Source organism: Furipterus horrens, unplaced genomic scaffold (genome assembly GCF_987537825.1).
Source record: "Furipterus horrens unplaced genomic scaffold, mFurHor1.1.pri manual_scaffold_12, whole genome shotgun sequence".
Classification (NCBI taxonomy): domain Eukaryota; kingdom Metazoa; phylum Chordata; class Mammalia; order Chiroptera; family Furipteridae; genus Furipterus; species Furipterus horrens.
Window position 1 is genome coordinate 74,542,795 of NW_028327182.1, and position 27,974 is coordinate 74,570,768.

At 37.2% G+C, this 27,974-nt stretch overlaps 1 protein-coding gene across 2 annotated transcripts; it reads right to left on the reverse strand.

Annotated features, from left to right (window-relative positions):
- On the reverse strand, positions 1-26,797 carry POLB (DNA polymerase beta). Of its 2 annotated transcripts, XM_090258378.1 has the most exons (14): positions 26,501-26,785; positions 26,095-26,152; positions 21,599-21,665; positions 18,240-18,314; positions 17,575-17,633; positions 16,106-16,155; positions 12,250-12,301; positions 10,632-10,686; positions 10,462-10,534; positions 7,390-7,460; positions 6,633-6,719; positions 2,775-2,839; positions 2,124-2,263; positions 1-274 (listed from the first exon to the last, which is right to left on the reverse strand). In XM_090258378.1, the coding sequence occupies exons 1-14, from the start codon at positions 26,559-26,561 to the stop codon at positions 180-182; spliced, it is 1,008 nt and encodes a 335-aa protein (XP_090114504.1). In that variant the 5' UTR covers positions 26,562-26,785; the 3' UTR covers positions 1-179. The 2 variants fall into 2 exon arrangements, with proteins under 2 accessions (XP_090114504.1, XP_090114505.1); XM_090258379.1 differs by lacking the exon at positions 2,124-2,263 and having other exon boundaries at positions 6,633-6,664; positions 26,501-26,797.
- Between the last annotated feature and the right edge of the window lie 1,177 nt (positions 26,798-27,974).

Below are 27,974 nucleotides of genomic sequence, written 5' to 3' on the forward strand. Positions count from 1 at the left end.
ATTTTCTAATAAAACCAGAACAAGATCATCTGATCACAGTACATGAGGTTTTATTGACCACAGTGCAGGCTCAAGCATGAAGAAACAATCATTTAAAAACACCAAAGACCCTTAAATAGCAAAGGTTAAGAAATAAATTAAGACTCCTGTTGGGCTGTGCCTGGGAGGAAGGAAAGGCATCATTCACTTCGATCCTTCGGCTCTCGGTATTTCCACTGGATGTAGTCAAAGATATCTTTCTCACTATCCACTGGCAGGGGTTCTCCTGCAACTCCTGCAATTAAGAGACAAAAGAAACTTATAAACCAGTCTCAGGACTGACAGTTGTATGGGACATACTTTCAGGAAAAAAAAAAAAGGTAACCAAGACACTAAAAATAATAAAAAAAAGAGATCCTGACCACCCCATCCTCCCACATGAGTTTGTGTTTGAGGTTTGTCACAGATGCCAGTACTACCAAAGGAAGCTGAGCATTCCAACTATGGCCTTTGAAGTGACTCTAATTCATGATTTTCCTCTCTGCTGGATCTCCGCTGCAGCCACCAAGTATTTGTAAAATACTCTAGTTAGTTCCTTTGCAACTCAAAATGTGGCTCCTAGACCAGCAGTGCTGGTGTCACCTGGAAGCTTACTAGAAATGCAGGAACTTGGGCCCCACTCCAAGGCCCACTAAATTAGAATCTGCGTTTAATGGGGTCTGGATGTGGTTTGGATACATGTTGACATGTGAGTACTCTCCTAGTCTACCAAGGAAGAAAGCCAGATTTTACAATTTTAGGACAAAACAACAAAATCTTCATTTTCCTAGTAGACAACAATAAACCACACAGTATACTGTGAAATGTTAACAAGATCCACAAAGCAGAGATTAAGCAATTCTTACCCTCTTAACCCTTTGCGTGCCAACGTCGCTTTGAGAGACTCTGACAAATTTTCCCAAAAGTGCCAGTGTCACTCCCAGTGACTTTTTCGATACTATAAATGTAAATAACAATGGAATAATTCATATTTTATGTTTGTTCTCTTTTATTGTACCTCAGGTTATATATTGATATAACTTTTTCTCATGTTGATCCAAATTTCAAATTTTTCTTGTTCAAATACTGAAATATTGTTATAATTTTTACTCACATTTTAAATGGTTCTTTTAATTTCATTTATCTTTGCAATAATCATTGAAACTCTATGCAGTGTGTATGATTAGGAAGCTTTTGCTAATGGACATTTTCATTGCTTCACAGTATAGCGTTAGCATTTTGTTTATAAATTGTTTTTCACTGTTGATATCTATTGATATATGTCTCTAGTGTGAATGCCATTTATGTTCATTTTTTTATATGTTATGAAATTTTCTTTTTTTTTAAAAAGAATTAATGCAATATTTGGTATACTTCTTGCTTGCTATCCATGTTGCTATGTGTTTTTTCAAATTATAATCATAGGTTTTATATTATACTTCAAAAGCCATACTGAATAATTTATTTTTTCTAAAATAATTGTTATAATAAAATAATTTTAATGCAATAAATTTTTTGCTAAATTGTATCAAAGAATATTGTTTACAAAACAAGAATGTATTTACTATATGTCGTGAAATTTTCAGCAAATTATTATGAATAATAATGTTTTTATAGACATTTTTCATAAACTCTGCATTTCTCAGCAAAATAGCCTGGCATTTCTCACACGAATGTTAACTATTACGTATGGCACTCAAAGGGTTAAACTTGAACCACATGGGCCAAAGTTACCAGATCTGGCTGGGCACCAAAAGCAGTGATACCTGGGTTCATCAGAAGTGTTGAAGGCACATTAAAAAAAAAAACAACACTTAGATCAATATATATTTTTTCTTTTTTTACTGACTATCATAGGTAGAAAGAATGTAATCCATTGTGATAAAGCTAGAAATAATTCTCACCATTGCGGGCCTGGGAGCAGGTATGGATTAAAGCCCCTTTTGCTGCCTGAGGGACTAACACTATAAAGAAACTAATTAACTAGTATAGTTACTTAAAGGCTTTTTAGATAAATCAAAGTTGCTAAATCAAAATATCCTATCTTTGAAAGTAACTTGCTCTCCAGATGACTGGGGTTGTCTCTAAGGGACACAAATGCTCACCAGTGACTCCTAAGGGACGAATTGAGTATTCGTTGATAGTGAAGCCCTTTTCTAAGGCATGAGCTCTCATGTTCTTATTGAAAATATCACTCCCAGTGAAATAGAGAACACCACAGTAATACTGATCCTTGGGTATCAACCTAAAAAAAAAAAAAAAAAAATATATATATATATAGGCAATAATGGATATACTTCTACTACACATTTCAAATTTAGTAAAAATAAGACTCTTAAAATCAGTAAGGCACATAGCACCTAAAAGAATTATGTGGCCAAATAACCTGAGAAGACTATCGTTAGGTAGACCATTCAAACTCCCCAACCTTGCAGTTTAGGTCTCCGTAAGCTACGCTCTGCAACAGGTGTGGAGAAAGGAAAAGCAGTCTCGCTTAGTACAACTAACTTTCTCTGGGCAGGAAACTACTCTTGAGCTGTGGAGGGCATCGTGATGAGATGGAGAGCGAGAGAAAATAAACTAGATCCTGTAGGCAGTTATTATTTACATATTTTCAGACTAAACATTGTCGATAGCCAAAATGTGTGGCACTTCTTCAGAATAAAAAGGGATTCTAGACATTTATGTGAATTCCAAGGTATACAGAGGGAGTGGGGGAAAGGAGAAAAGAAGGAAAAAGTCAGCAACAAAAATACCTGATATCAATTCTTCTGTGTGGATATTCCTTTCCATCATTTTTACTGGGAAGCTGGCAAACACCCTAAAATGGATATTCAAAAGAATGCTTAAAGATGTTTTTAAAATCAAGGCTTAATTTTAATTAAATATTGTTAAGTTTGAGGTTATATTTGTTTTAAGTGGAGGCAGTTTTCAAATCTGGAGCATTTGGGGATTTTTTTTTTTTGGTTGTCAAGTGATCTTTGATTGAAATATTTTCCTTTGTAGTGAACCAGCCAGGCATCCCGCTGCCCGCTGCCAGTGTCATCTACAATGTCGTGATGGTTGCAGCCATCAACACAGGCCGGGCAGTCCCTAGGAGTTCTTTAATGGTTCCGAGAATTCTCTAGCTAACGATCAGTGCCACACCTGTTAGGCAATGTTGACGATCTCATCAAAAGTGATATTTCCAGCAGGTGAGCATGGCCAAGTAGATTGAGCGCCTGCCTGGGATACAGAAAGTGGTATTTCCAGCATGCTTAATGATTTTTTGCTTCTTTCTGCCTTGTGGCGGTTCTCCTAGGGCTTTGATGATCAGGGCAGAGGCAGGAGGCACTAACTCATACAGGCCTGTCTGTTCTGAATGGTCAGTTTCGCTGTAACCCTCAGACCCTTCCCATAACTGGTTGCTTTGGCGATGTCATTACCAACCTTTTTGGGAGACAGGCCCAGGGGGCTGATCTTGGGGGCCAGGGCAGACGTGGCACCGACTTCCCCACTAGTGCACCTCAGGGGTATGACTTTGATCCCCTACGGGTCAAACTTTGGTGGCATGGTGGAAGTGGCTGGTGTTGCATGAACCCAGATTCAGGCAACCAAAGAAAGATGCACTCTAGCCTCCTCCGAGCTGAAAGCCAAAAAACCCGAATTCGGAGCACTTTTAACTTAGTTTTTCTAAACACTGTATACTCTCACTACCTCCCTATTACACTTCATAATTAAAGAGCTGCATGAAAAGCAAGCAAGGTATGAGGATTTGGCCTTTGTGTGATTCTAAACAAGCTAATCAAGGAAACCATCAAACATGAAAGACAGAGACCGAAACAAACAAACAAATGGTTTTGTTTGGGATTTCACTTAGGTAGCTTCATTCGAGTGTCTGAAATAAAGCCCCTCTCACTTTCTCAGGGTAGTCAAGGTTCCTTCCATCTGCCCCTTGAATCCTGACTGTAGTAGATATTTCACAGAAAATCATCCAAGGACTAACTTGCACAAAATGCTAAAATCTGAATGGTACTCATCATATATAAAGTAAATAGGCACCTAAATGCAGATAAAATTTGTTTTCATGCCAAATGTTAAATTCACAGGAAGAATAGCTTAACTATTTAAAGACTATGATTTTACAAGAAGATTTAGAATAATACTGGCTTTCCTAAGGTTTAATTACTATTAAAGGAATTAATGTTTTGAAGATAATTTGAAAAACATACAAATGGTCATATCTTTACAACTATTTAGACAGTGGTTATAGCAACAAGAGGTTTCGAAATCAAGTGGACTTAGAATGAGAAGGGTTTATTTAACCTTATAAATTGAATTCTTTTGCAGCCAACTTCCTTTCAGAAACCTAGAGATCTTAACTTCTTTGGCTGTCTCTCCTAACATTCACACACTTCGGGTCAGTGCTCTGCTGCCTCCTCTCCCTCCAGGTATCTACCTGGCTCAATCCCTTACCCCAAGTCTTTCCCCACAGCTCATTCTCTGTCCCTGATCATCCTGTGTAACACTGTCTCCTGCATGCCCTACGCCCCGTGCTCTGCTCTCTCCGCTTTTTTTAAAAATAGTACTTATTAGCCTAACCTAACACATTATACAATTTATCTATTTATTAAGCTCATTGTTAACTATCAGTTAGATGTTAAATACAGTTTTGCTGAGTGACTGAATATACCTTCTCATCCTGTTGACACTCATCCTCACCATTTTGTTCTTTCATATCATGAACAATGAGTTCTGACCCGGCCTGCTTTGTAGCATCCTTGGGATGTGGCTGCCCATGCACTTCCAGGTAAAGGTCTTCTCTTTTTTGATTGAGCAGTTTACTAAAATAACCCATTTCCACGACTTTCAGCAAATCTTTACGTTCACATATAGTTGGCTACACCTAGCCCACCAGCTTATATTCTTGCTAGCTGGACTCCTACAGCCTCTGTTGGTTTTTCCTCTAGATTGCTACTTGAGCACCAGCAGACTACTGTTCAGACTGTAAAAAAATGCTTCTGCTATAGCACTGCATAAACACCGTCCACATCGCTGATTCTGACAGCAGGCGGTGTACTTCCCCAGGTGGGAGTCTCAATGCCTTTCCCAGGGATGACTATCGGGGAGGAGCGGGGGGAGAGTCAGGCCAGAGAGTTGCCCAGAACCTGCCCAGGCATGTAAGCACATTCCTACTGTGAAAAGAAAAAAAATCCAACTCATCTAGTTTGTACTATTTTTAGGATTTTATCTTATTGAATGTACTTTAAATGTAAGATTTATGCACATTCATTTTAAGTAAATTAAAATTTAAATCTAAATTTTAAAAGGATGCTCATGGAGCATTATAAACCCTATTTTCAGTAAGATCTCACGTGTGCATATACTTTTGGACATAGAGAGATCAAAATCTGACAGATTCAGGAAAAAAGATCATATGTTTAATTCCCAAAGACTGACCAGAATTTTTATTTTTACCTTTCCCAAAGTTCTTTTGAAAACATTGATCAAGTGTGACCAACATAGGTAATACACTTTCATAGCCCATTAAAGTCACCAGGCTGGATTTAATAACATTTTATATGGTTAAATATAAAACATAAAATTTACCATTTTAACCATTTTTAGGCATGCAGTTCTGTGGCATTAAGTATTTCACACTGTTACGCAACTATCGCCACTACCTGCCACCTCCAGAGATTTTTCATCTCCCCCAGTAAAGCTCTGTACCTGTTACACAGTCACTCCTCATGCTCTGGCAGCCGCCACTCTCCTTTCTGACTGACAGAGTTCAACCATCTATCTCAACCATCTTCTGCTACTGTTGGTTACAACTGCTGTCAAATGGATGCACGAGACTTGCTAATTCTAGCATGTCTATCCTCCAAAAGCAGTCTCTTTCCTTTCAGTCACACAACTTGGGAAAAGGGGAACACAGAGAAAAGGTGATACAAATGATGTATATTTAAGTGATCAGTAGAATAAAGATAAGCCTTTATTACCTTATTCCTAGATTTCTATTTGCCTTCCTGATGGTTTTTACACAGGGCCGTTTATTAACCTGTTTTTAATCCATTTGCCATTTGTCTTGAGTTTTTACATTTTAATGCCCTAGATGACAGAATTTTGACAGTTCATCACTACGAGTTTCACTTTGAAAAATCTCTGCAACAGTTCCCCTCTGTGAACTCCCCTACTTATCATTCCACAGAACACATGTCTTCCCTGTGTGTTCTATCACATACCTTGATTCCTTTTCTTTGGTATTATAATAGGTTAATACTCTTCAGACAATTTTATTGGAGAATTATTGGAAAGTTCTGAGTCAGAGAGTATGAAAACATTTGTTATTTTAGGGAAAAACTTTTATATCAAGGTATCTTGATATGGGTGTCTTGAAAATAGATTATAACTAATGATCTATTGTGCTGACACAGATATTTACAAGTAGGGAATTTAAAACAAAATTTTTTACTAAAATATTCTGAGATTAGCAATCTGCTAATTCTTCTTCTCTAAGGTCTCAAGGATATCTACTGACTGCAAAACTAAGCTACAGTGAGGTCACACACCACCATTACTGAAGTCTTTAAGGTTTTTTTTTCCCTGAAATATTAACTCAAATGAGTACTTACCATGAATTTTGTTTCACCTTTAGACAGAGTATCTGTAATAAAACAGACCTTTTGTAACTGCTCCACAACACGATGTAACAACTTTGGCTGTAGAATCACAATTAGGGGATAAGAAAAAAAGCAGTCACTCTGTTACGGCAAGAAAACATTTTTAACACGAGTTTTCTGATTATCTGTGGAGAAATGCCTTTTTTTCTATGTTCTGAGTAAATGCTTTTTCTTTTAACATATAATTCATCATATTAAATAAAACTTATTTTAGATACCATCATTTCTTACCAATATCATGGCACTCCTAAATAAACATCATTTGTTTATGTTTCATTAAATCAAAAAATAAGCTGCTTCATCTTTAAAAGGCATATACTCCAAAATCAAAAACGTTTTGCCTTCTTGAGTTTTCTAATAAAGGTAGTTTTTTAAGCCAATATTTTTAATTAGAAAAATGTTCCTTTAATGAAAATCTAATTATTATACTGGGTATTTCTAAAATATCTGTGATAGACAATAAATCATTCTGGAAATATTTTACTAAATTTCATCTCTTTCAAATGCTGGACTGTCCTCCCAAGTCCTTGTGTATCCCTTTCAACAACTTACTTTGCCTTTCACATAATTCAATCAATACAAAACACTTCAGTTGACTTTTCAGAAAGATTAAAACAAAAACTTATTCTGAAAATATCCAACAACCATATATAAAATGATATTCACTGCTATGTAGGATTGATCACATCAATTATAAATTCTGAGGTACCTGTTTATTTGATTCAGAGGTAAAACTCGGATGGGTCAGAAGAACATCCATGTCACCACTGGACTCTGCACCTATGATAACAAAGAAAAGGTATGGAATTCCTCATGTAAATTTATCTATTAGACAAACAGAACCAGGGTAAGGACACACACAGAAGGGCCTTACTTCTCAATAGCCTAACTTTCTATTTCACTGTGCTTCATATTCAGAATTAGTGAAAAGATTTCAATTTTCTGTCCAATTATTCAGGTATATTGATGAAAACAGCAGAATCTGGTATAACAACAGTAACTGCCATTAAATATTACACATAATCAGTTAATTTAAGGTATTAAAAATGCACTAAGGTACTCAATAAAGAGTAAAAATAACATTTAAAAATAGCATCAAAATACATCTATGAATACTATATATCTAAAAATGTCAATTAAACCTTGAGCTCTAACTCTATATTTCAAGTCTTATGATTGAACTTATTTAATGAATAATTGGTAAAAATTACAATACAGGGTCATGGATAGGAACATAGTAAATGATAATAACTTAGGCTTTCATTCTGAGCCTTACTTCAAAACCAAGTAACTTCAGGCAGGTTACATACAGTTGTTTAAACTGTTCTTTTTATACAGAATTTTGCCTCCACTTAGATGGAATTTTTTCACTTTAAATTTCTTTATTCTTTGTTTTCAGTATTGCAAATGAAGACTGCATATTCCTTTAGACCTCACTTTCCTTATATACAAACTACTAAAAACAACTTTATAAGCTGTTGTGCAACTAAATAAGAATATATGTAAAAGGATCTAGACTAGTGCCTGGCACACAGCTAGCACAATATAATCCTGTTTATTGCCTCTTTGGCTTTTTTTCTTCCATTTTTATAAGTATAATTTATGTAAACAACACTTCTGGTCCCTGAAGATCTAGAAGTGTCTCTGGATCATCATCCTACCCATCAATAATCTTTAACCAGCTATTTAAACATAAAGAAGATTGAATATGTACTGATTCCAGGACATTCACAGAAGCCATTTCAACAATTAAAAAATTATTCTTTTCTTCTCATTTCTTTTTCCTCAAAGCTGAATGTCTTACACCATTTACCTACCACCAAAAGTGTACTACTTTACCCATTTAAAAAACAAAAACAAACTACTTCAGCAAATAAACAAGAAGCAACCCCAGGATCCATTAACAGAGGACTAGATAAAAAAAGATAAGATATGGAATATCCACATGAGCAAATGTTATGCGCAGCTATAAAAAAGAATAAGGAGCTCTCTATGTATCAATGTGGAAAATCCCCAGGATGCATTTTTAAGTAAAAAAAGTACAGTATTGTGTATATATTACCTTTGTGAAAGGAAAAGAAACCAAAAATGTATATTCACATTTAGTTATATTTATATGTAGAAAACTGAAAGAGTAAACAAGAAAGTGGTTATTAATGGGTCAGTAGTGGAAAAACTGAAAGAGTAAACAAGAAAGTGGTTATTAATGGGTCAGCAGTGGAAGAGAACGAAGATAGACAGTAAACGAATAGAGTAAAAGAGAGACTTCCTAGTGTAATGTTTATTATATTAAAGCACGTAGCCATATAACCTACTGAATAATAAATAAAAACAAAAATAACAAAAAAATTATATAAATCCAGAACAATTGTCATAATCAAATGAGCGTGCATGTCACCTGCTGTGTATCAAAGTCTATGTCTTGAAAATATTGATCGCAAGGACCCACCCAAGGAGATTCTTATGTGGTAGGTTTGTAGTGGGGTACAACAATGTGTATATTTTTAAAAACTAGGTGTTTCTGATGCACAGATTTGAAAAACTTAACTTTTTTCTTTTCAAGCCCCTCCCCCCCCCCAGGGTGGGTAAGGGAGGAAGAAAGAGAGGGAGAAAAACATTCATCAATTGCTTGCCCCTTCCTTGCACACCCTGAACCGGGGACCTGGCCCAAAACCCAGGTATGTGCTCAAACCGGGAATCGAACCGGTGACCTCTGGCTTCACAGGCCAGCATTCAACACACTGAGCCACACCAGCCAGGGCACACCTTGTTAACTTTAACCCTCTCATTCTGCAAATACGGAAAACAGGCTGTGGAGAAACAAACTTACTTAAAATCATATAGTGATAGATTTGGCCCCAATCCAATGTTCTTTTAATTTATCAGCAATTACAGATTTAGTCCTTTTCTCTCCCCAAATCTAAATTCCTACAGCAGCTACCCAGAGAATTTCTTATAGCCCATCACCTACTTCTAAGCAAAACTCCAGAGGTGGCCAGAGATTCCATCAGATATCTATTCTAAAAGTTTTAAATAAAGTTTTTCTATTCTAATCACTAAATTTTATCTTTTTAAACTTAATTACCCTTGCAAATTTTTGAGGCAGTAAGAGACCACAATTATGTGGTTCTTGCTTTGCTGGTATTCACACAGTAAATGGAAATCTGCAGAACCTGGTTGTTGTGAGAATTGGTTTCGAACTGGAACTTCTGGGACATTATTCTTAGACCCATTATGGAAAACTTAGAAAATACAAAAAGTAATATAAACAAAAAACTACCCACAGATTCACTAGCATCTAGCCAGACAACAACTATTAGGATTTTAACATATTCAAAATCATTTTATAAATTTTAATTAAAATTAGCTACTAAAATATCATTCTATAATAAATTCAGTATAAATTTCCTCTAATTTTTCATATATATATTTCCATCTATAAATAAATGTGTTAATGCAACTGGATCTTAGTCAACCTGTTAACATAAATCACATCTATTTATTTATTTATTTATTTGAGAGGGGAGGGGAGGGAGAGAGGGAGAGAAACATCAATGTGTGGTTGCCTCTCGTGCACCCCAACTGAGGACCTGGCCCACAACCCAGGCATGTGCCCTGACTGGGAATCGAGCCGGCAACCCTTTGGTTTGCAGGTTGGTCCTCAATCCACTGAGCCACACCAGCCAGGGCTAAATTATATCTTTTTAATCCATGTTTTTCATATACATTAGACAATTTTAACATCAAGGCATGAATAACCTGAGATTAGGAAGTATATTACCTCTTCTGAAACTGCCACAGACTGTAACAATGTATTCAGAATCCACTTTTTTAACTTCATTTAGCACAATATCCTAATAGAAGAAAAATTAGGTCAGTATTCTAAAAACGGCTTTTCACCAAGTGACACTGTCAATTCCAATCAAAGAATACAATTCAGCACACTCTTACTTGCATTTGTAACATCTCTTCTCGAGGAATTCTTTTCTCAAAGTCCTCAAAATATCTAAAGACAAAATAAATACAGTATTTTTGTGACATTTAAATCTTAAAAATTACATTTCCTACCGTATCAGGTGCCCTTATGTAATCAGATCATTCAAAATTCAAGATTAAAATTCATTAAGACAACAGTAAAACTGGGGGTTGGGGAAGGTTTATTCCGTAACTTGGATCAAAATCCTTAAATGTCATCTTTTCTGATATTCCAGATACTCCATCTAAACTTATTTATAAGTAAACTTCACATTAACATACCAAGAGTAAATAAATATATACTAGTACATTCGCAAATTAGATTGCTCCCTATTGACAAATTAAGAGGTTCTAGTTTATTTTCCTTAAATTGTGTAAAATTATTGTATTTTAAAATATTCTAGTAGGATCCTGCACAGGAAAGAACCCAGGCATTATTATAATTGAAAGAAGCCAGTCTCAAAAGACCACACACTGCATAATTTTATTTATATGAAGTGTCCAGAATAGGCAACTCTATAAAGACAGAAAGTAGATTAGTGGTTGCCAGGAGCTGAGGTGAGGGGTGGGGAGGGAAAGAGGTGGAGGGTTGGGGAGAAATGGAGAGTCACTGCTAATGGGTATGGGCTCTTTCTGATATAACAAAAGCACTCTAAAATTGACTGTAGTGATGGTTGTACAATTCTGTAAATATACTAAAATCACTGAATTGTATACTTTAAATGAGTGAATTGTATGGTAGATGAATTATACTTCAATAAGACTATTACAAAAACAGTATCTTAGTATGAAATAACATCTAAGAATAAAGCACCTGGTCAAAACCAATTCTCACAACAACTAAGTTCTTCAGAAGACTTCTATTTACTAGGTGAATGCAAGGGAAATGAAAACTATACCATCCTGGGTCTCTTACTTGCTAAAAGTTTTGGAAGGGCAGAGTAAGTTTAAAGTATTATGGTAAGGCATCAACAGAAAAGTTCAGGTTATTAGGACTGAATTGTCAACAAGACTACATAAGACTAGAGGAAAGCTATGCATGTGCTACATATTTTAAATAATTAGAAAGGGGGTTCCTGATTATATCTGTACACAAAATAACAGCTCATGCTGATATACAACATGCCTATTAGTTATTCCTTTACTGTTACTTAAGTGTTCGGTATTTTTCTTCTTTTTTAAAAAATTTAGTGTTTCAAGTTTATGTCCTATCATCTGAGGTAGACTCTAAACTTTAAGCACTAAACTGAGCCTGTTCATATCCTTACCCCAGACTCAGTGCAGTGTTTTGTATAATGTAACCATGGAATAACATGCACTGATTGCCTGATGCACTCAGTTCTACGTATTTGCAGAGGAAGCTCCCTGCTAAAGTGAGGAGGATGAGGGAGATACTCAAAACAAGCAAACTAGAAAGCAATAACAAACATGTGAATACAGGCACATTCTCTACTGGAGTCTGCAACAAATCTTAGCATTTCTAAATAGAAAAATGGTTGTTTAAGTTTTAAAAACTATTATGATGCATGGAAGAATGCTATAAAAATTTTTACTTTTACATCTACAAGAGTCAAAATAAAATTGGCCACCTTACTTCAATCCAATTCGCTGATGATGGTTCAATTTATCTTCATTTTTTCTGAGATCTGTTTTAAAAAAATGCTAAATTCAGTGATCCTTTTCATAAAGAACTACTGTGCTAAAAATCCTATTGAAAGGAGAAGTGTTATCTTTATTTTTTAATTAAAAAAATTGTCATAATAGCACATCTTAAATCTACAAGTAACTTAGTTCCACTTGGATGTTCCTTTATTGGGCATGAGTACTAGAGTAAGCCTTGTGTAAGAGACAGCAAAAGAAGTATGCTTCAAAAGCAACTCCTACAATCACTGTCATATTCACATAAACTCTCTCTGGAAATATAAAATGGAAAAAAATAAGCATCTTTGTGATACATGGAGCACTTAATATTTCTCACAGATGTATTTATACAGAAAATACTAAAGTATATGACAAATGAAACAGAAATATTGAGTTTATTTTATACTATATATGATATATCAACAGTTATATTACATATCTGTAAATTGTGAAATAATGTAAAAACCATTACAGTAGAGCCTTCACAATCCCAAGGTGGATGCAACTGAATACCTCTTGACTACTTTATTCAATATTTCACTCAGATAAACCACATATGCCACAAGCAGGAAAGCACAAACCCTGAGATATAGTTGTAGTAGAATTTATCTAGCCGTGTGACTCACAGATTCTTAGTAATATTACTGATTAACCATGCCTCTTAAGAGTTGATTACTATTTTTAAGTACATTCTGGTAAGTGCTTTATATACTGAATACCTTATTTCATTAAATCCTATGAGACAAATTAAAATACCGTTTGATAGCTGGGAAACTGAAGCACCATGGTCATTCATCCTAATGAAGTGGTAGAGACTAGATTCAAACTAGGTCAATCTCTAAAATCTGTCCACCTAACCACTGTGTCACTTACAAGTAGCTGAACGCACAAATATTAAATCCCAAAGGCCACAGTAATGTACTATAATGAATCTATATATATATATATATATAGCATATGCCCTTGGAAAACAGAATAAATAAATTATATTTAAAGGATTGCTACATTAGGTTTAAGGAAAATGTTTCATAATTACTTAAGTTCTATTTTAATCACTACTTCGAAAGCAAAAATTCAATAAGTGTTAGAAGCCTCTTACAGAATTTTTCTCAATATACATAACTTTTAAGCTAAATGTGTAGGACTTCATTGTCTAAAATTTTATTAAAGAAACAAAGGTAATTTAAATCATCTAAAAATCTGCAAATGAAATAGCTGTGTTAAAACCAAAAAGCCACCCTACCCAGGTAACTTAGTTGGTCAGAGCATAGTCCCAATATACCAAAAATATGGGTTTGATCTCCACTCAGGGAACATACAAGCAACCAATGAATGCATAAACAAGTAGAACAAAAAAAATCAATGCTTTTCTTTCTCTAAAAATCAATGAAAAAGAAAAAGGTGGGATGTCCAGTCAAGATGGTGTTGTACGTAGACACAGCTCACCTCTTTGCACAACCACATCAAAATTACAACTAAAATACAGAGCAACCACCACTCAGAACCAACAGAAATCAAGTTGAATGGAACTATGCTTTACACCTTAAATCCTATCAAACAAACAACAGCTGGTCTCAGTGAGCTCCAGGCCCAGCACTAGCTGCAGCGAGCCTAGATTCACAGCTTGACTTTGCCTGGGAATCTCCACACCCAGCACAAGTGGCAGCCATCTCAGATTGCTTTATAGCTCAGGCAGAGTGCCCTGGGAAAAACACAGGTGGCGTCTGACCTTGGCCTATACCACCCAGGAAGCCTCAGGGCCAGAGCACCCAGTGGAACCTACAGACCACATTGGGGGACCACCACCCTGACCCTGCACAGCTGATCCTCCACGGAGGGCGAAGGTTGGTGGTAAGTGGTCACAGCCACACCTTATAGCTGACTGGCCTGGGTAAATCCCTCCCATTGATCTACCAACAGCAACCAAGGCTCAACTACAAGAGGAGGGTGTACTCAGCCCACTTGAAGGGTGATAGGGGAGGCTATGCCACTGGACCCTATAGGACAGCTACTACATTAGGCCACACTACCAAGACACGGAGTCAAAGCAGCTCTATCTAATACATAGATACAAATACAGGGAGGCTGCCAAAATGATGAGACAAAGGAACATCACCCAAAAGAAAGAACAGATCTGAGCTCCAGAGAAAGAGCTAAACAAAATGGAGATAAGCAATCAATCAGATGCAGAGTTCAAAACACTGGTTATAATGATGCTCAGGGAACAATGGACTGAGCAGCACAAAAAAGACCCAAGTCAGAAACAGGATTTACTAATTGAAATAAAAAATAATTTACATGGAAACAGGAGTAGAGTGGATGATGCTGAGAATCAAATCAATGATATGGAACAGAAGGAAGCAAAAAACAACCAATCGACAGAAGAAGAAGAAAAAAGAAGCCAAAAAAATGAGGATAGTATAAGCAGCCTCCGGGACAAATTCAAGGGGTCCAATATTCGCATCACAGGGGTGCCAAAAGAGCAAGAAACTGGAAATCTATTTGAAAAAATAATGAAAGAAAACATTCCTAATTTGGTGAAGGAAATAGACATGCAAGTCCAGGAAGTACAGAGTCCCAAACAAGATGGATGCAAAGAAGTCCACTCCACGACACATCATAATTAAAATGTTAAAGGATAAAGATAAAGAGAGACTCTTAAAAGCAGCAAGAGAAGTTAGTTACCTACAGGGAAGTTCCCATAAGACTGTCAGCTGATTTCTCAAAAAAAAACTTTGTAGGCTAGAAGGAACTGGCAAGAAGTATTCAAAGTCATGAAAAGCAAGGATCTACAGCCACGACTGCTCTACCCAGCAAAGCTATCATTTAGAATTGAAGGGCATATAGAGCTTCCCAGACAACAAAAAACTAAAGGAGTTCATCATTACCAAATCTTTATTATATGAAAAGTTAAAGGGACTTTTTTACGAAAAGAAGATCAAAACTATGAGCAATAAAATGGCAAAAAATACAAATCAATCAACAATTGAATCTAAAAAACAAACTAAGCAAACAAGTAGAACAGAGACAGAATCACAGATACAGAGAGCATTCTGATGGTTGCCAGATGAGAGGGGTTATGGGGAAGGGGTGAAGAGGTGAGGAGATTAAGAAGTACAAATAACTAGTTACAGAATAGTCATGGGGATGTAGTCAAAAGAACTTATATGTATGACCCATGGACATGAACAATGGTGTGGGAATTGCCTGAGGGAGCGCAGCAGGGCGGTACTGGGTGGGGGGGGGGTGGGCAACAGGGGAAAATCAAGATACTGTAATAGTATAATCAATAAAATATAATTTAAAAAAAGAAAGAAAAGCCACTTCTTGCTCTTCTTGATTTTCTTCTGAGTTACAGGCCTAAACATGTTTAAGGAGAGAATATAAGCTACTCTTAAAAAAAAAAATCATTGATGAATGTTAGATTTTTTTTAAAAAGATTTGTTTTTAGAGAGGGGAAGGGAGGCAGAAAGACGGGGAGTGAAACATAGACGTATGAGAGAAACATCGACTGGTTTCCTCTCTTAAGCACCCCAACTGGGGACCAGGCCCACCACCCAGGCATGTGCCCTAAATGGGAATCGAACCAGTGACCTTTCAATTGGTGGAATAATACCGGTCAACTGAACCACACCAGTCAGGGCTAAACTGCTCTTTATATTTACTCTCTACTGTAGAGTTAAAAGGAAAACATCATTTGCATCTACTAATTAGATTCTACTAACTGAGAAACAGTTTTACAAGTTCTAGTTTGTTAGAGCATTTAAAAATCCATCAGGACTACATTTAATCTGGAATTAGAAACTCACCTTCTAATGTTTTAATTCCTTCATCTACAAACTTCCTTGCAGCAGATGGACTACAAAGAAATAAACGTATTATATCGATATTAAGCAAAACTCAAGATTCTTGGAACAAATAACTAATTATGTCTTCTCTTGTCAAACACAGAGTTATTATTGAGCTGAACAAGACTTGCTAAAATGTTGCATGGTTAGTTTGGTAATGTTCAATTTCACCCAAAGAGAAGAATTCTTAAAGCTTCAATCTAGGAATACAACTACAAACTTTGAAATGAAAAAGATGTCTAAACAGCTAGGTATCATAATTTCTATGCACTTTATTCATAAAAGACATAAAGGCACTTGAAAATTGTTCATTCATTCAAGATATTTACTGAGGGGCTATTATGGGCCAGATACACTTCTAGGTGCTAAAAATATAAAAGGAATAACACAAATAAGGGACCTACTCTTACCTATTCACATTCCAGTGTGCAGAGATAATAAATACAAATATGAACAAATAAGAAAATATCCAGTAGATGAATTAAAATAGAATAATATGACAGAGTGGCTAGGTTGGTGAAGGAAGGCCTCTGAGATGATATTTAAACTGAGCCTGGAATGACAAAGGGCCTTTTTACTGAAACTGTGTGGTACAGAAACTGATATTCATGTAAGAAAGGCAGTGTGACATAGAAAAAATAGAACTGAAAAGGGAGTCAGGAGACACAGATTCTAATTCTGACGCTGCCCTAGTTATCTCACTTTCTGAATTCAGTTTCTTGCCTGAAAAAAGAGGATTACATAACAGATGCCCTTTAAAACAACTTTTAACTAACATTTTATAGTGGCCTTGAATCCCCAAAGAATCGAGCTCATTTTCAGTAGACTAGGTTCAAGAATTTAATCTATTTTAGAGTAGCTTTCATTAAAATGTTGCCATTTAAAGAATTGTCATATATCTAAAAAAAGTCTCATTCCATGAGGATGAGAGTAAGTAAAGCATTATAGCCTTAATATTTCAATGTTCCCCTTTACTTTGTCTAGTGTCAAAGAGGCCTCCTTTCCTGCTAGTTCAAGTTTTAAAATAAAGAGTCCTTCATTAAAAAATGCTTGAGGGCTTGATTCAAATTCATAAGGTACTTTGCTAGATGCTATGGAAAAAAGGTTTAAATGCTTAAGATAAATATGCTCAGAGAGACAAATGAGCTTTAATCTGGAAGAAGTAAAAAAATGTACACAGAGTAAGTATTAGTAGAGTTGAGAGGAAGAAGAGATTATTTCAGGTTGGGGAATCAAACTGGTTACGTTAAGGAGATAATATTTGCCTTGGATGGGGCTTCCACAGTAGAGGCACCATCTAGAGAACCAGCCTCAGACATGTGAGCTATGGAAAAGTAAACTTGAAGGGAAACCGCATACACTTTAGTTTGGCTAACATAAAAACATTAAACCAACCTTACTATTGTGTCTGCTTAAAAAATAGTTCTTACCCAATGCCAGTAACTCGAGTCAGGAAATTGATGGATGAACTCGTATCATCCTGCCGAATCTTTAAGGAAAAAAAAAAAAGTAGAGCAATGATTTAGGAATGCTTTAAGGACTCAAATAATCTTACTGAAAACATACCAGTTTGCTAAGAGACCTGAACAACCACTTACATGTGCCTGGATAACCCCTACAGAAGTGTTCATATATAATGTAGGTGGTTATAAGTGATAACAGAGCAGCTGAAGAAGTCTCATCTCTTATTTATCCAATATCCTTAAAAGACTACTCATAAAAGACAAGAACTGATATAATTACTATCATCAGGATGAAACAAAATCCTAAAAATGGTTGGGAGAATTCAAGCATAGAAATTCTAAAAGATAACACCTTTTAGTCAGAGTTTATAATCTCTCCCCTGAATGGTACTGAAAATAAGGAGATAATTCTATCATATATGGTAACAGTCTCTTACATGCCACATAAATTAAGTGAACATTTTATAGAATATTCAAATTTCTAAGAAGTAGAATGCTTAAAGCTGTAAACCCCCTCCTCTCTTTTCCTTCAGCCTCACTACAGTAGGTGACTCTGCAATGGTGCTCTGTGACAGCTGCCGTAAAGACCGACATTAAAATCAAATAAGCAAATAAGTAAATTAAAAGTTTACCTTTTCCAGTTTACGCAATTTTCCAGTTGCTAAAAATTCATCAATTTTTTCAGCAATTTTTGTTCCTACTCCGGGCTACATAAAAAGTTAAGAATATAGAAGTCATATAAATGTAATGCTTACCAAATCACTAAAAAATAAAGTACAAAATGAGAAATGAAAAAACACATGATTGTCACATGACCAGTTTTGAAACAAAGTATAAAAGATAATTGAGCCCTAGTAAAATTTTGTTTAAACAATTTTATTATTTATTTATTTATTTTTAGGGAGAGGGGAAAGGAGAAAGTGAGAAAAACATCGCTGTGTGTTGTTTCTCACTCGCGCCCCCAACTGGGAACCTGGCGTGCAACCTAGTCATGTGCCCTGACTGGGAATTGAACCAGCGACACTTGGTTCGCAGGCCGATGCTCAATCCATTGAGCCACAGCAGCCAGGGGTAGCCCTAGTATAAATATGACTCAAATGACCGACAAAAGAGAAACCCTAGCAAAACAATTCTAAATGACTCGCTTTTAAAAAATTAACTTTATTGTAGAAAAATTAGACAATATAGTTGTATAAAGAAAAATATTTAAATGACTTGTTAATTTCATGACTCTGAAAATTTAAACAGTGAACTCATAACTTAATATCTGCTATATATTGACTTCTTTTGTTTATATATGTAAGTAGATTTACTACATATGTATATACATACTATGTTGTAAAATGTTCTTTCAACTTAAAAATACATTGTGAACAAATTTCCATATGAATAAATACAACAACGATATCTTTAATGGCTCATAAACATATCATTATATAAATGTACCATAATTTACTAAACAAATACCCTACAGGTGAACATTTAGATGCTTTCCAATTTTTGATATTATAACAAAGCTGTCATAAACTTCCTCTACAATAGAGGTTCTCAAGCTTTTGCATCCACCAGCATCACCTGGAGGATATGCTAAAACACAGAATGCCAAGTCCTACCTTAGAATTTCTGATTCAATAGGTTGCATTTCTAACAAGTTCCCAGGTAATACTGATGCTGTTGGTCTAGGCACCACACTTTAAGAAGCACTACTCTAGAATTGCAGTCAACATGGCAGCCAGCAGCCACAAGTGAAAATTTTAAGCTTACATTAATTAAAATTAAAAATTCAATTCCTTCGTCACACTAGCCACATTTCATGAGCTCACTAGCCAAATGTGGCTCATGGTTACCATTTTGGACAGCAATGCTCTAGAATATAAGTTCTAAGAGAGCAGAGATCCTGTCTTTTCTCTGCTTTATCCCTAGCACCTGGATAAATACCTGACATCAGGTACTCAAAAATGATGAACTAATGAATCCTTGTAAACGTATCTCTCTGTTGGTTTCCTTAGTATAAATTCCTCAAAGTGGAACTGCTAGACATTTTGCCAACATTCTGCCACATTATACTTCTGAAAGGCTATGAACAACCAACATTTTGATGAGCAATAAATGATCTTTATCCCTATTGCATATTACACTTCATAATTTAATAGGCATTATATAGCACCTTGTTTTAATCTGCAACTCTGATTACTCATGAAGTTGAATTTTAATCATGCTTATAAATGTTTAACATGCATTACAACACATGTGCCCGGTATTTCCTACTGTCTTTAAGTTCACTGCTACATCTTTTTTTTTTGGTTTGTCTGTTTTTTATATGATTCTTTCTTCTTTTGCCTTTTTTTATTCTTGATTTATTTAATATTTAAGTGTCCTAAGACTACTGAATGTATATTCAAGTTTTGAAAATAGCAAATACCAGCTAGAAATGAATACTTTATAAGAACAGACTGAAAAAGGGAAACTGCTCAGGTTTCTCATTTTGTATGTCAGAAGATACCTATTGACCTAAAGCATTTTAGGCCCAGGCTCTTTTTTTTACCTAACATTAAAGAATACAAGGCAAACTACTCATTCTGGAATGTTCAGACTCCTAGATTTATTGCGGAGAACTCAAATGCACCAGAAAGTAGTGTTTAAAAATAACAGTGAAATGGAATAAAGATGAGAATTTTCATATTAAGTCCAATCTTATGCAGAAAAAAGAAAAAAAGATTGGGTACTTCTGTATTCTTTTTAGGGATATGTCATAAGCTCAGATTTGGGATAAAGTGCATCAGAGCTTGACAGATGTTTGCTTCTAATAACTGACCAGGGTATTTGCAATTAACATAAAAAAGGAAATTCAGTGGTGATTAAAGAGGAACAGAATGGGAACAGAAGTAGCTCCTGAGGTTAACACTAGGACAGTTCACCAATAAAGAAACTTAGAATTAAAGTCTAATGTATTTATGACTTGCTTGACTAGCCTATTTGGGGAGGATATATTGATGTTGAGAAATATTTTGGCACAAAGGATTTAAAATTTAGACACCAGAGCATGATTTGTATTAAATAAATTCAAGATGAAGATGTGTGGTACCTGACTAATGTGGGTAATTGTCACTTAGTCATAAGAAGTACAAAATTCATGGTAATGTTAAGATTCTGAAGGATAAAAATATTAGGACAGTTATAGTTTATATTCCGAAAGCTGTCATGAGAAAATTAAGGACAATCAAATAATACCTACGGGACTTCTATGAAACACAAATGCATAAAGAACAACAGAAGAAGGTGATAACTAGTAGGACCTGGACTAATCAAAAGCCACATCAGTTTGACATCTTTAAGAAAAAATGAATAAGACAGAGTCTTTAATTTTGAAGAACTCAGAATCTTTTAGTGAGATTCAGATGAGAGAGAATCTGATTATCAATAGGTAAACTTTCCCAGGATATCCTTAACTATACTATTACAAATACTAAGAGATGTGACCCTCTAGAAATTGTGACACTACTAGGATACAGGGCTTTATGGAAATCGCAGGATAGGGCTAAATGCCATTACATACAAAAGGGGTTTAATCGTGTGCTTATTAATGGTAAAATCCCCTTGGAAACACTAGGTCACATAAGTTCCTATACCTGAGAATCTGAAAAAAGTAGCTGGGGACCAGACATGCTGGACCCACTCTGTCACCATACTCTTCTTCAGGACTACACTCAAATGGAAAATGAGTATGTACATGTACATGTGGAGAAAGCAGAGAAAGAAAATGATAATTACATATGTTTAAAAATTTTTAAACCCAACCCGCCCCCAATCAAAACAATTTAAGCTTGAAAATGTATGCGTGAAACAGAATAAATGTTATTCCAAGAAATAGTAACAGTGAAATCTGCCTGTGTGGGTCAAGGCAGCTTCAAAGAGGCAAATTTCGTTTCATAGGAGCCCACCAAATTTGTACATGTATAAACTCTTCAATCAACTTGCTCACTAAACTTACCAATTTCTTAGCTTCTGCTCCACTCTTTATTTTGTGTGGGTACTTTGCTATCACAGATGCTGCCTTTCTATAAGAAAAAGAAAAAATAAAAATTAGAAAATTCAGTGAAGTCTTAATTTTTCTTAAAGTGGAATTAACATATAAGCAAATATGCATCTTAAACTTTCACTGAGATAATTCTCCATATCTGTGTAAACCTATAAAAAACACAGATGAGCTGAGAGACCACCCATCACTCTAACTTTTAGAAGTATACCTTGAAAATCCTCACATTAGATGATAATATGAACTTAACTGTATATGTAAGACTAGGGAGATTCAGGGAATTGTAGCATTCCCTTTTTGAGATTAAGTGGAAATATCATTGGGCCTTTTTTAATAGCTAGTTTTTAGAAATTATTCATAACTCTTTTTAAAAATGTGCCCCTTAGTAGTAGTCACACTACTAGGTACCCAGTTGGTTAATGGATATTTTTAAATTCATGGTTTAAAGCTGCATTCCCCTAGGTCTTTAATACCATTTCTTTTTCTTTTCCTTTTAAAATTGCTTCCATTTCAGTTCCACATAAGGCAGTGACCGGTGATTCTTGCCCATCTCCACACATATCCAGCTCAGAAATCTGGTGACAGATTGGGTACACCCTGGGAGCACACTGATGGCATCCTGTCTATAATTTCAGTGCTAATTGTAGTTTAGTATTGATGCTGATAAATAGCCATAATACATCTAAGTCTAAAGCATAAATATTGGATAGTCTTTGGAGTCTTGGTTTTCATTCTACATAGTACATATAAACCTTTAGACTAGGATTTCCACTTATCTATTAGCATAATACTGATGATGAGTCTGGAAAGGTAGGTTGAAGGCAGTTTATGAAGGAAATTGTTTCAGGTAATTGGCACTATGGGGTAAAGCCTGAAAAGGAAGAATTAGATTATGAAAGGCCTTTTGTATGCCACAATGCATTTAGGCTTTAACAGGGTAAAGAAGAAATATTTAATTACTTGATATAGAAGAATATTCAAAAGAATATTTTGGCCACAATCAAGAGAAATGTATATCGGGAAAGAGAGGAACATGCAGGGGTGTTACTTACTTTTCCAGACTTATTTCCCACTCAGACCACAACTCTTAAGCAAAACTGACTTACTAGAAAATGCTATACCCCTTCATGTCTCAATGCCTTGGCACATTCTGTGTCCTCTCTCTAGACTGTTCTTCCCCTCACTTACCCTTTATTGGGTTTGTTCAAGACTAAACATTTTCTCTCTGAAACCTGCTGTGACTCAAATTATAGGGTTGATGATCTCTTTGATTTCTAGATCATCAAATGCATGGATGATAGTACAATTGCTCTACATAGGAAGTTACAGGAGGTAAAAGAGAATGGAATCATTTTTGAATTTCGCTGGCTAGCTGGGAAGGGAAGGAGGGAGCTGAGTTTAGTTTTGAAAAGGTAAAGATAAAGGAAACAGAGACCTAAAACTCTAGAGAAAAGCCCAGTGAGATGCAGATTTGGAGTCACTGATGTAACCAGTATCCAAAGCCACCAAGAATATTAAGATTGCCAGGCAAAGTATGAAAGTGAGAGAAGAGCATGAAGGGCAGACCTCTGGGAGCTACCAACATTAAAAGATGAGAGAGGAGCCCTGGCTGCTGTGACTCAGTGGATTGAGCGTTGGCCTGCGAGTCAAGTGTCGCTGGTTCGATTCCCAGTCAGGGCACATGACTAGGTTGCACGTCAGGTCCCCAGTTGGGGGCGTGAGTGAGAGGCAACCACACAGTGATGTTTCTCTCCCTCTCTTTCCCTCTCTTTCTCCTTTCCCCTCTCTCTAAAAAAATAAGTAAACAAACAAATAAATTTAAAAAAAAAAGAAACCTTTAAAAAAAAAAAGATGAGAGAGGAAATAGGGCCAAGATGGAGGCTTAGACCGACACGCTCCATCTCCCTCCACAACTAAGAAGGAATACAACTACCACAAAAACAGAAATAATCAGAAGTTCCAGAAAATAAAGCTACATGGAAGTCCAATGTATGAAGTTATGAACAAGTGGTGCTTGTCCGGACGGGTAGGAGGGGCAAAGCTGGGGAGGAGAGGTCAAGCTGTGCTGGCGGCGGCAGCTGCAGCGACAGGTGGCGGACTGCAATAAGCACAGACACCCGTATTTAAGGGGAGGTGAGAAGCGCCTGGGGAGCACCCACGACTGCAGTCCAGACCCGTCAGCTCGCGATTCCAACGCCAGGGAAGGTAGACCCCCATTGCCTCGGACTGTGAGGCCCAGAGGGCGCGGGGAAGGAGGAGGCAGCTCCCGGTCTTTCAGTGGAGAGTAACAGCAGGAATCCATCTTGGACCCCCACCCCCACACAAAGCGCCACATTGTGGTGAGAAGGGTCGCCCGGTAGTGACAAGTGAACAGGGCTCTGCCCCCAATAGTGTAGGAGGTGAAAGCCCCACCCAAGAAGGAAAGATAAACGAAAATGGTTAGGATGGCAGGAATCATGATTGAAATGCCAATCACACAGCTGACCAAAAAGCAAATATGTGAATTAACCGATGAACAAATAGATAACCTTTCTGAGGCTCAGTTCAGAGCTATAGTCATTAGGCAGCTTACAGAATTAACAAAAGATACTGAACAAGACGGGGAAGGAATGAAGGCTAGTCCTGCTGAAATGAATGAAAACACATACGAGACAAGTGGTGAGGGAAGGAAAACCAGGGATCAAATCAACAAACTGGAACATAGGGAAGGAACAAGCAGTCAACCAGTGCAGAAAGAGGAAACAAAAAGTGAGGAATATGAGGAGAGGATCAGAAACCTCTGGGACAGCTATAAGCCAACGAACAACCGAATTATAGGGTTGCCAGAAGGTGAAGAAGAAGAACTAGAAATAGAAAAATTATGTGAAAAAATAATGAAGCAGAACTTCCCTAACTTGGGGAAGGAAATAAGACTTACAGGTCTAGCAAGCACAGAGAGTTCCAGAAAAACTGGACCCAGGGAGAGCCACACCAAGACACATTATAATCAAAATGTCAAAAATTAAAGATAAAGATAGAATCTTAAAAGCAGCAAGAGAGAAGAAAAGAATTATGTACAAACGGGTCCCAATTAGACTATCAGCTGACTTCTCAAAGGAGACCCTGCAGGCAAGAAGGGACTGGCAAGAAATATTCAAAGTAATGAAAATCAAAAACCTACAACCATGATTACTCTATCCAGCGAAGCTGTCATTCAGAATAGAAGGGCAGAGAAAGTGCTTCCAGGACAAAGTAAAACTGAAGGAGTTCATTAGATCCAAACCACTGTTATATGAGGTGTTAAAGGGACTTGTTTAGAAGAAGGAGGATCAAAAGTATGAACATTAAAATGAAAACTGTATCACAACGACCAACAACAGAAGCTAGGGAATCGAAACAAAGGCAAACTAAGTAGGCAACGAGAGTGGAAAAAGAATTATAGGTGTGGGGGAAATTATGGGGGTAGGTCAGCGGGGAGGGGGAAAGGGGAAAAGGGAGGGAGATGATGGAGAAATTAAGAAGCATAGTAGGAGGGAATGGAGTAGATAGGAAGATGTTGAGAAGAGCTATATGCATAACCAATGGGTATGGACTAAGGGGGGGGCAACTGCAGGGAGGGGGGGTCACTGGGTGGAGAAGAGCAGAGGGAAAAAAATTGGAAGAAATTGGGACAATTGTAACAGCATAATCAATAAAATATATTAAAAGAAAAAAAGATGAGAGAGAAGAGGTGAAAGAACAGGTGTGTCATCCCAGAAGTCAGAGGTAAGACATGAACAGAATGAGGTAGTAGTGAATGTCCCGGAGGGTCCAACAAGAGATGTAGGTGAGGGCAATTTCAGAACAACAGAGTGGAAATTTTACTGCAATGAGATAAGAAATGACTGAGAATTAGGAAGTCCAGGCAAGGAACTCAGATTATGCTAGAAGGTTAACTGCAAAGTGGACGAAAGGGGAAGTTAAGAAGATTGCTTTGTTTTTGCTTTTAAGAGCTGAGGGATTTGGACACGATTCTAAGCTAAAGATCAGAAGCAGGCGGATGTGGGAATAATGTCTAAAATAAGGCCCCTGGTGAGATGAACAAGGATGGGATCCAAAAAGGTGACAGGATAAGACACAGACCAACCAGATGGAAAAATGTGATTCCTTGAACCACATCAATTTCAAAGCACAGACCTCATCCACTGTCTTTCATTAGGGCTTAAAATCAAACTGTATTTTCAGGAAGTCATGTTTGATGAGAGGAAATCAGCCTATTTTCAGTCAGAATTGGGAACTGATCAGAATAGATCCTACAGAGCTCTGCCCATGTTCCCCTAGAAAATTCCTATAAGGTGCCACCACAGAGGCAATACCCTCGTTTCTTGTTTTTCTCTCCTCCTGCAGGTGATCCAAATATCCACTGGACCCTCACCCCTTTGAACTGCCACACATCCCAGAACGCATGCTCCCAGACTGCTGCATCGTCCCACCTGTAAGCATTGTATTTGTGGATCGCCTGGTTCACGTTCTTCTCAAAGTTTGCGAGTTCTGAAAAGGCAGCAAGAGGCTCAGGTGAGCAACCACGAGTAAACAAATGAGAACTGAGTTTCCCTTGAGAGGCTGAAACAGCCTCTTAAAGGACGCCCCGCCCCGCCCCCCTCACCTTCTACACGGGCCAGGCCAAAGGCACCCGAAACGGTGACAGAATGCCAGTAGGGCTGACAATTAGCCACTGGCTACAGGAGCGGAAAGATCCGCACGGAAGGCTACTCGCTGCGAGGGGCCAATCCCACCCACGGGGCTGTCGGGACGGGAGAGAAGGTAGGGAAAAGCAATAGGAGTGGGGGGGTGGGGAGTGGGGAGAAGAAAGCCAGCGGCCCCCGGTGCGGTGCTAACCTGTGAGCATGTCGGTGATCCCTCCGTTGAGAGTTTCCTGTGGCGCCTTCCGTTTGCTCATGGTGGCCTTTACCTGAGAACCTCCGGGAGCACAGACCCAGGGACTGGCTCCCCTCTCCCAGCTTTAAGGAGGGGCAGGGATTGAACAGAGGGAGTAGGACCAGCCCACCCCTCGAACACCCGGCGCGACCTGCCGAACAATGGCTGCCTCTGACAGGGGGCGCGGCGCACGGCGCACGGCGTGACGTCACGCTAGGGGGCGGTGCCGGAGCGGGGCTAGGACGGCGCTAGTTCCTGGGAAGCGACTGGCAACGAACCGAACCGGGAGGGTGGAGGGGACCTGGAGCTTGGATTTGGTAGGAGGAAAGTGGGCACCTCAGAACTACATCCCAGTGGGTTTTCTGTAGACCTGGATTCCTAACCCAAGACTGTCTGTTTTCCTAGTACGTTTCTCTGACGTCCTCTCCCGAAGAAGGGGAAAAATTGGAGTCCGATTTTTGGCGCTGAAGTCAAAACTTAAGATGGTGGGGTCTAAGGTGGGGGGGTGGGAGGTGAATACTGAAGACTGCGCACATTTTGTATGCACAATAATAGTTACTGAATTCATGACGTATTTTATATGTGATATGAGGCAACACCAGGGTCATATTTTCTGTCAAAACTCTGTAAGAAAGTCCACAGTGCACTGGTGGACTCCTGCACTACCGGCGGCAGGAGGCCGGAATGAAACCTGACGATAACAGGAAAGCCTCCTTGTGAAACATTTCTTTCTTCCCTTGCCTTTTGAGGTAGGGGCCAAAGTGAAAAAAAAAAAAAAACTAGAAAGGAAAATGTGCCTAACCTAAATTGTTATTACAACATGATGACCTATATCTGAGAAACTTACAGTGCTGCTTGAGAAATGAAAATGTGACATCAGCAATATTTTACAAGTGTTAACTCCTGAGTTCATATTAAACTGCCACATTCCAGGCAATTGCTTTGTAAATAAAATTAAAAGCTTATTACAAAGTGATACATGGTTGGCTGTAAAAAAATCAGAAAAAAAGTATAAGAGGAGAAAAGTAAAATCAATGAATATCTCACCATCTACCTTAATTACTATTAATATTTTGGGATACATATTTCCAAGTTTTCTAATCCAGTTCTTTTACAGTTCCCACTATATTTTAATAATGGAATAATGCTTTTAGATATAGTTTCTTTGATTAGGTTGTGCTTGGTTGGTTTTTTTACAGTATCAGTGTATATCTTAAGTTAGACTTAATTGGACATTTGTGTTTCTTCTTTTGTGAATTTCCTGTTTATATCCTTTGTCCATTCTAATGGGGTAGTTGTCTACTAATAATTTGAGATTTTTAATATATAACTCCTAACCCTTTTTGTAAACTGTATTTTAAAAAATATTTGTATTTGCTACTTATCCATTGCTTTTTAACTTTATTCTGTAGCTTCTTCACACTTGGATTCCCAC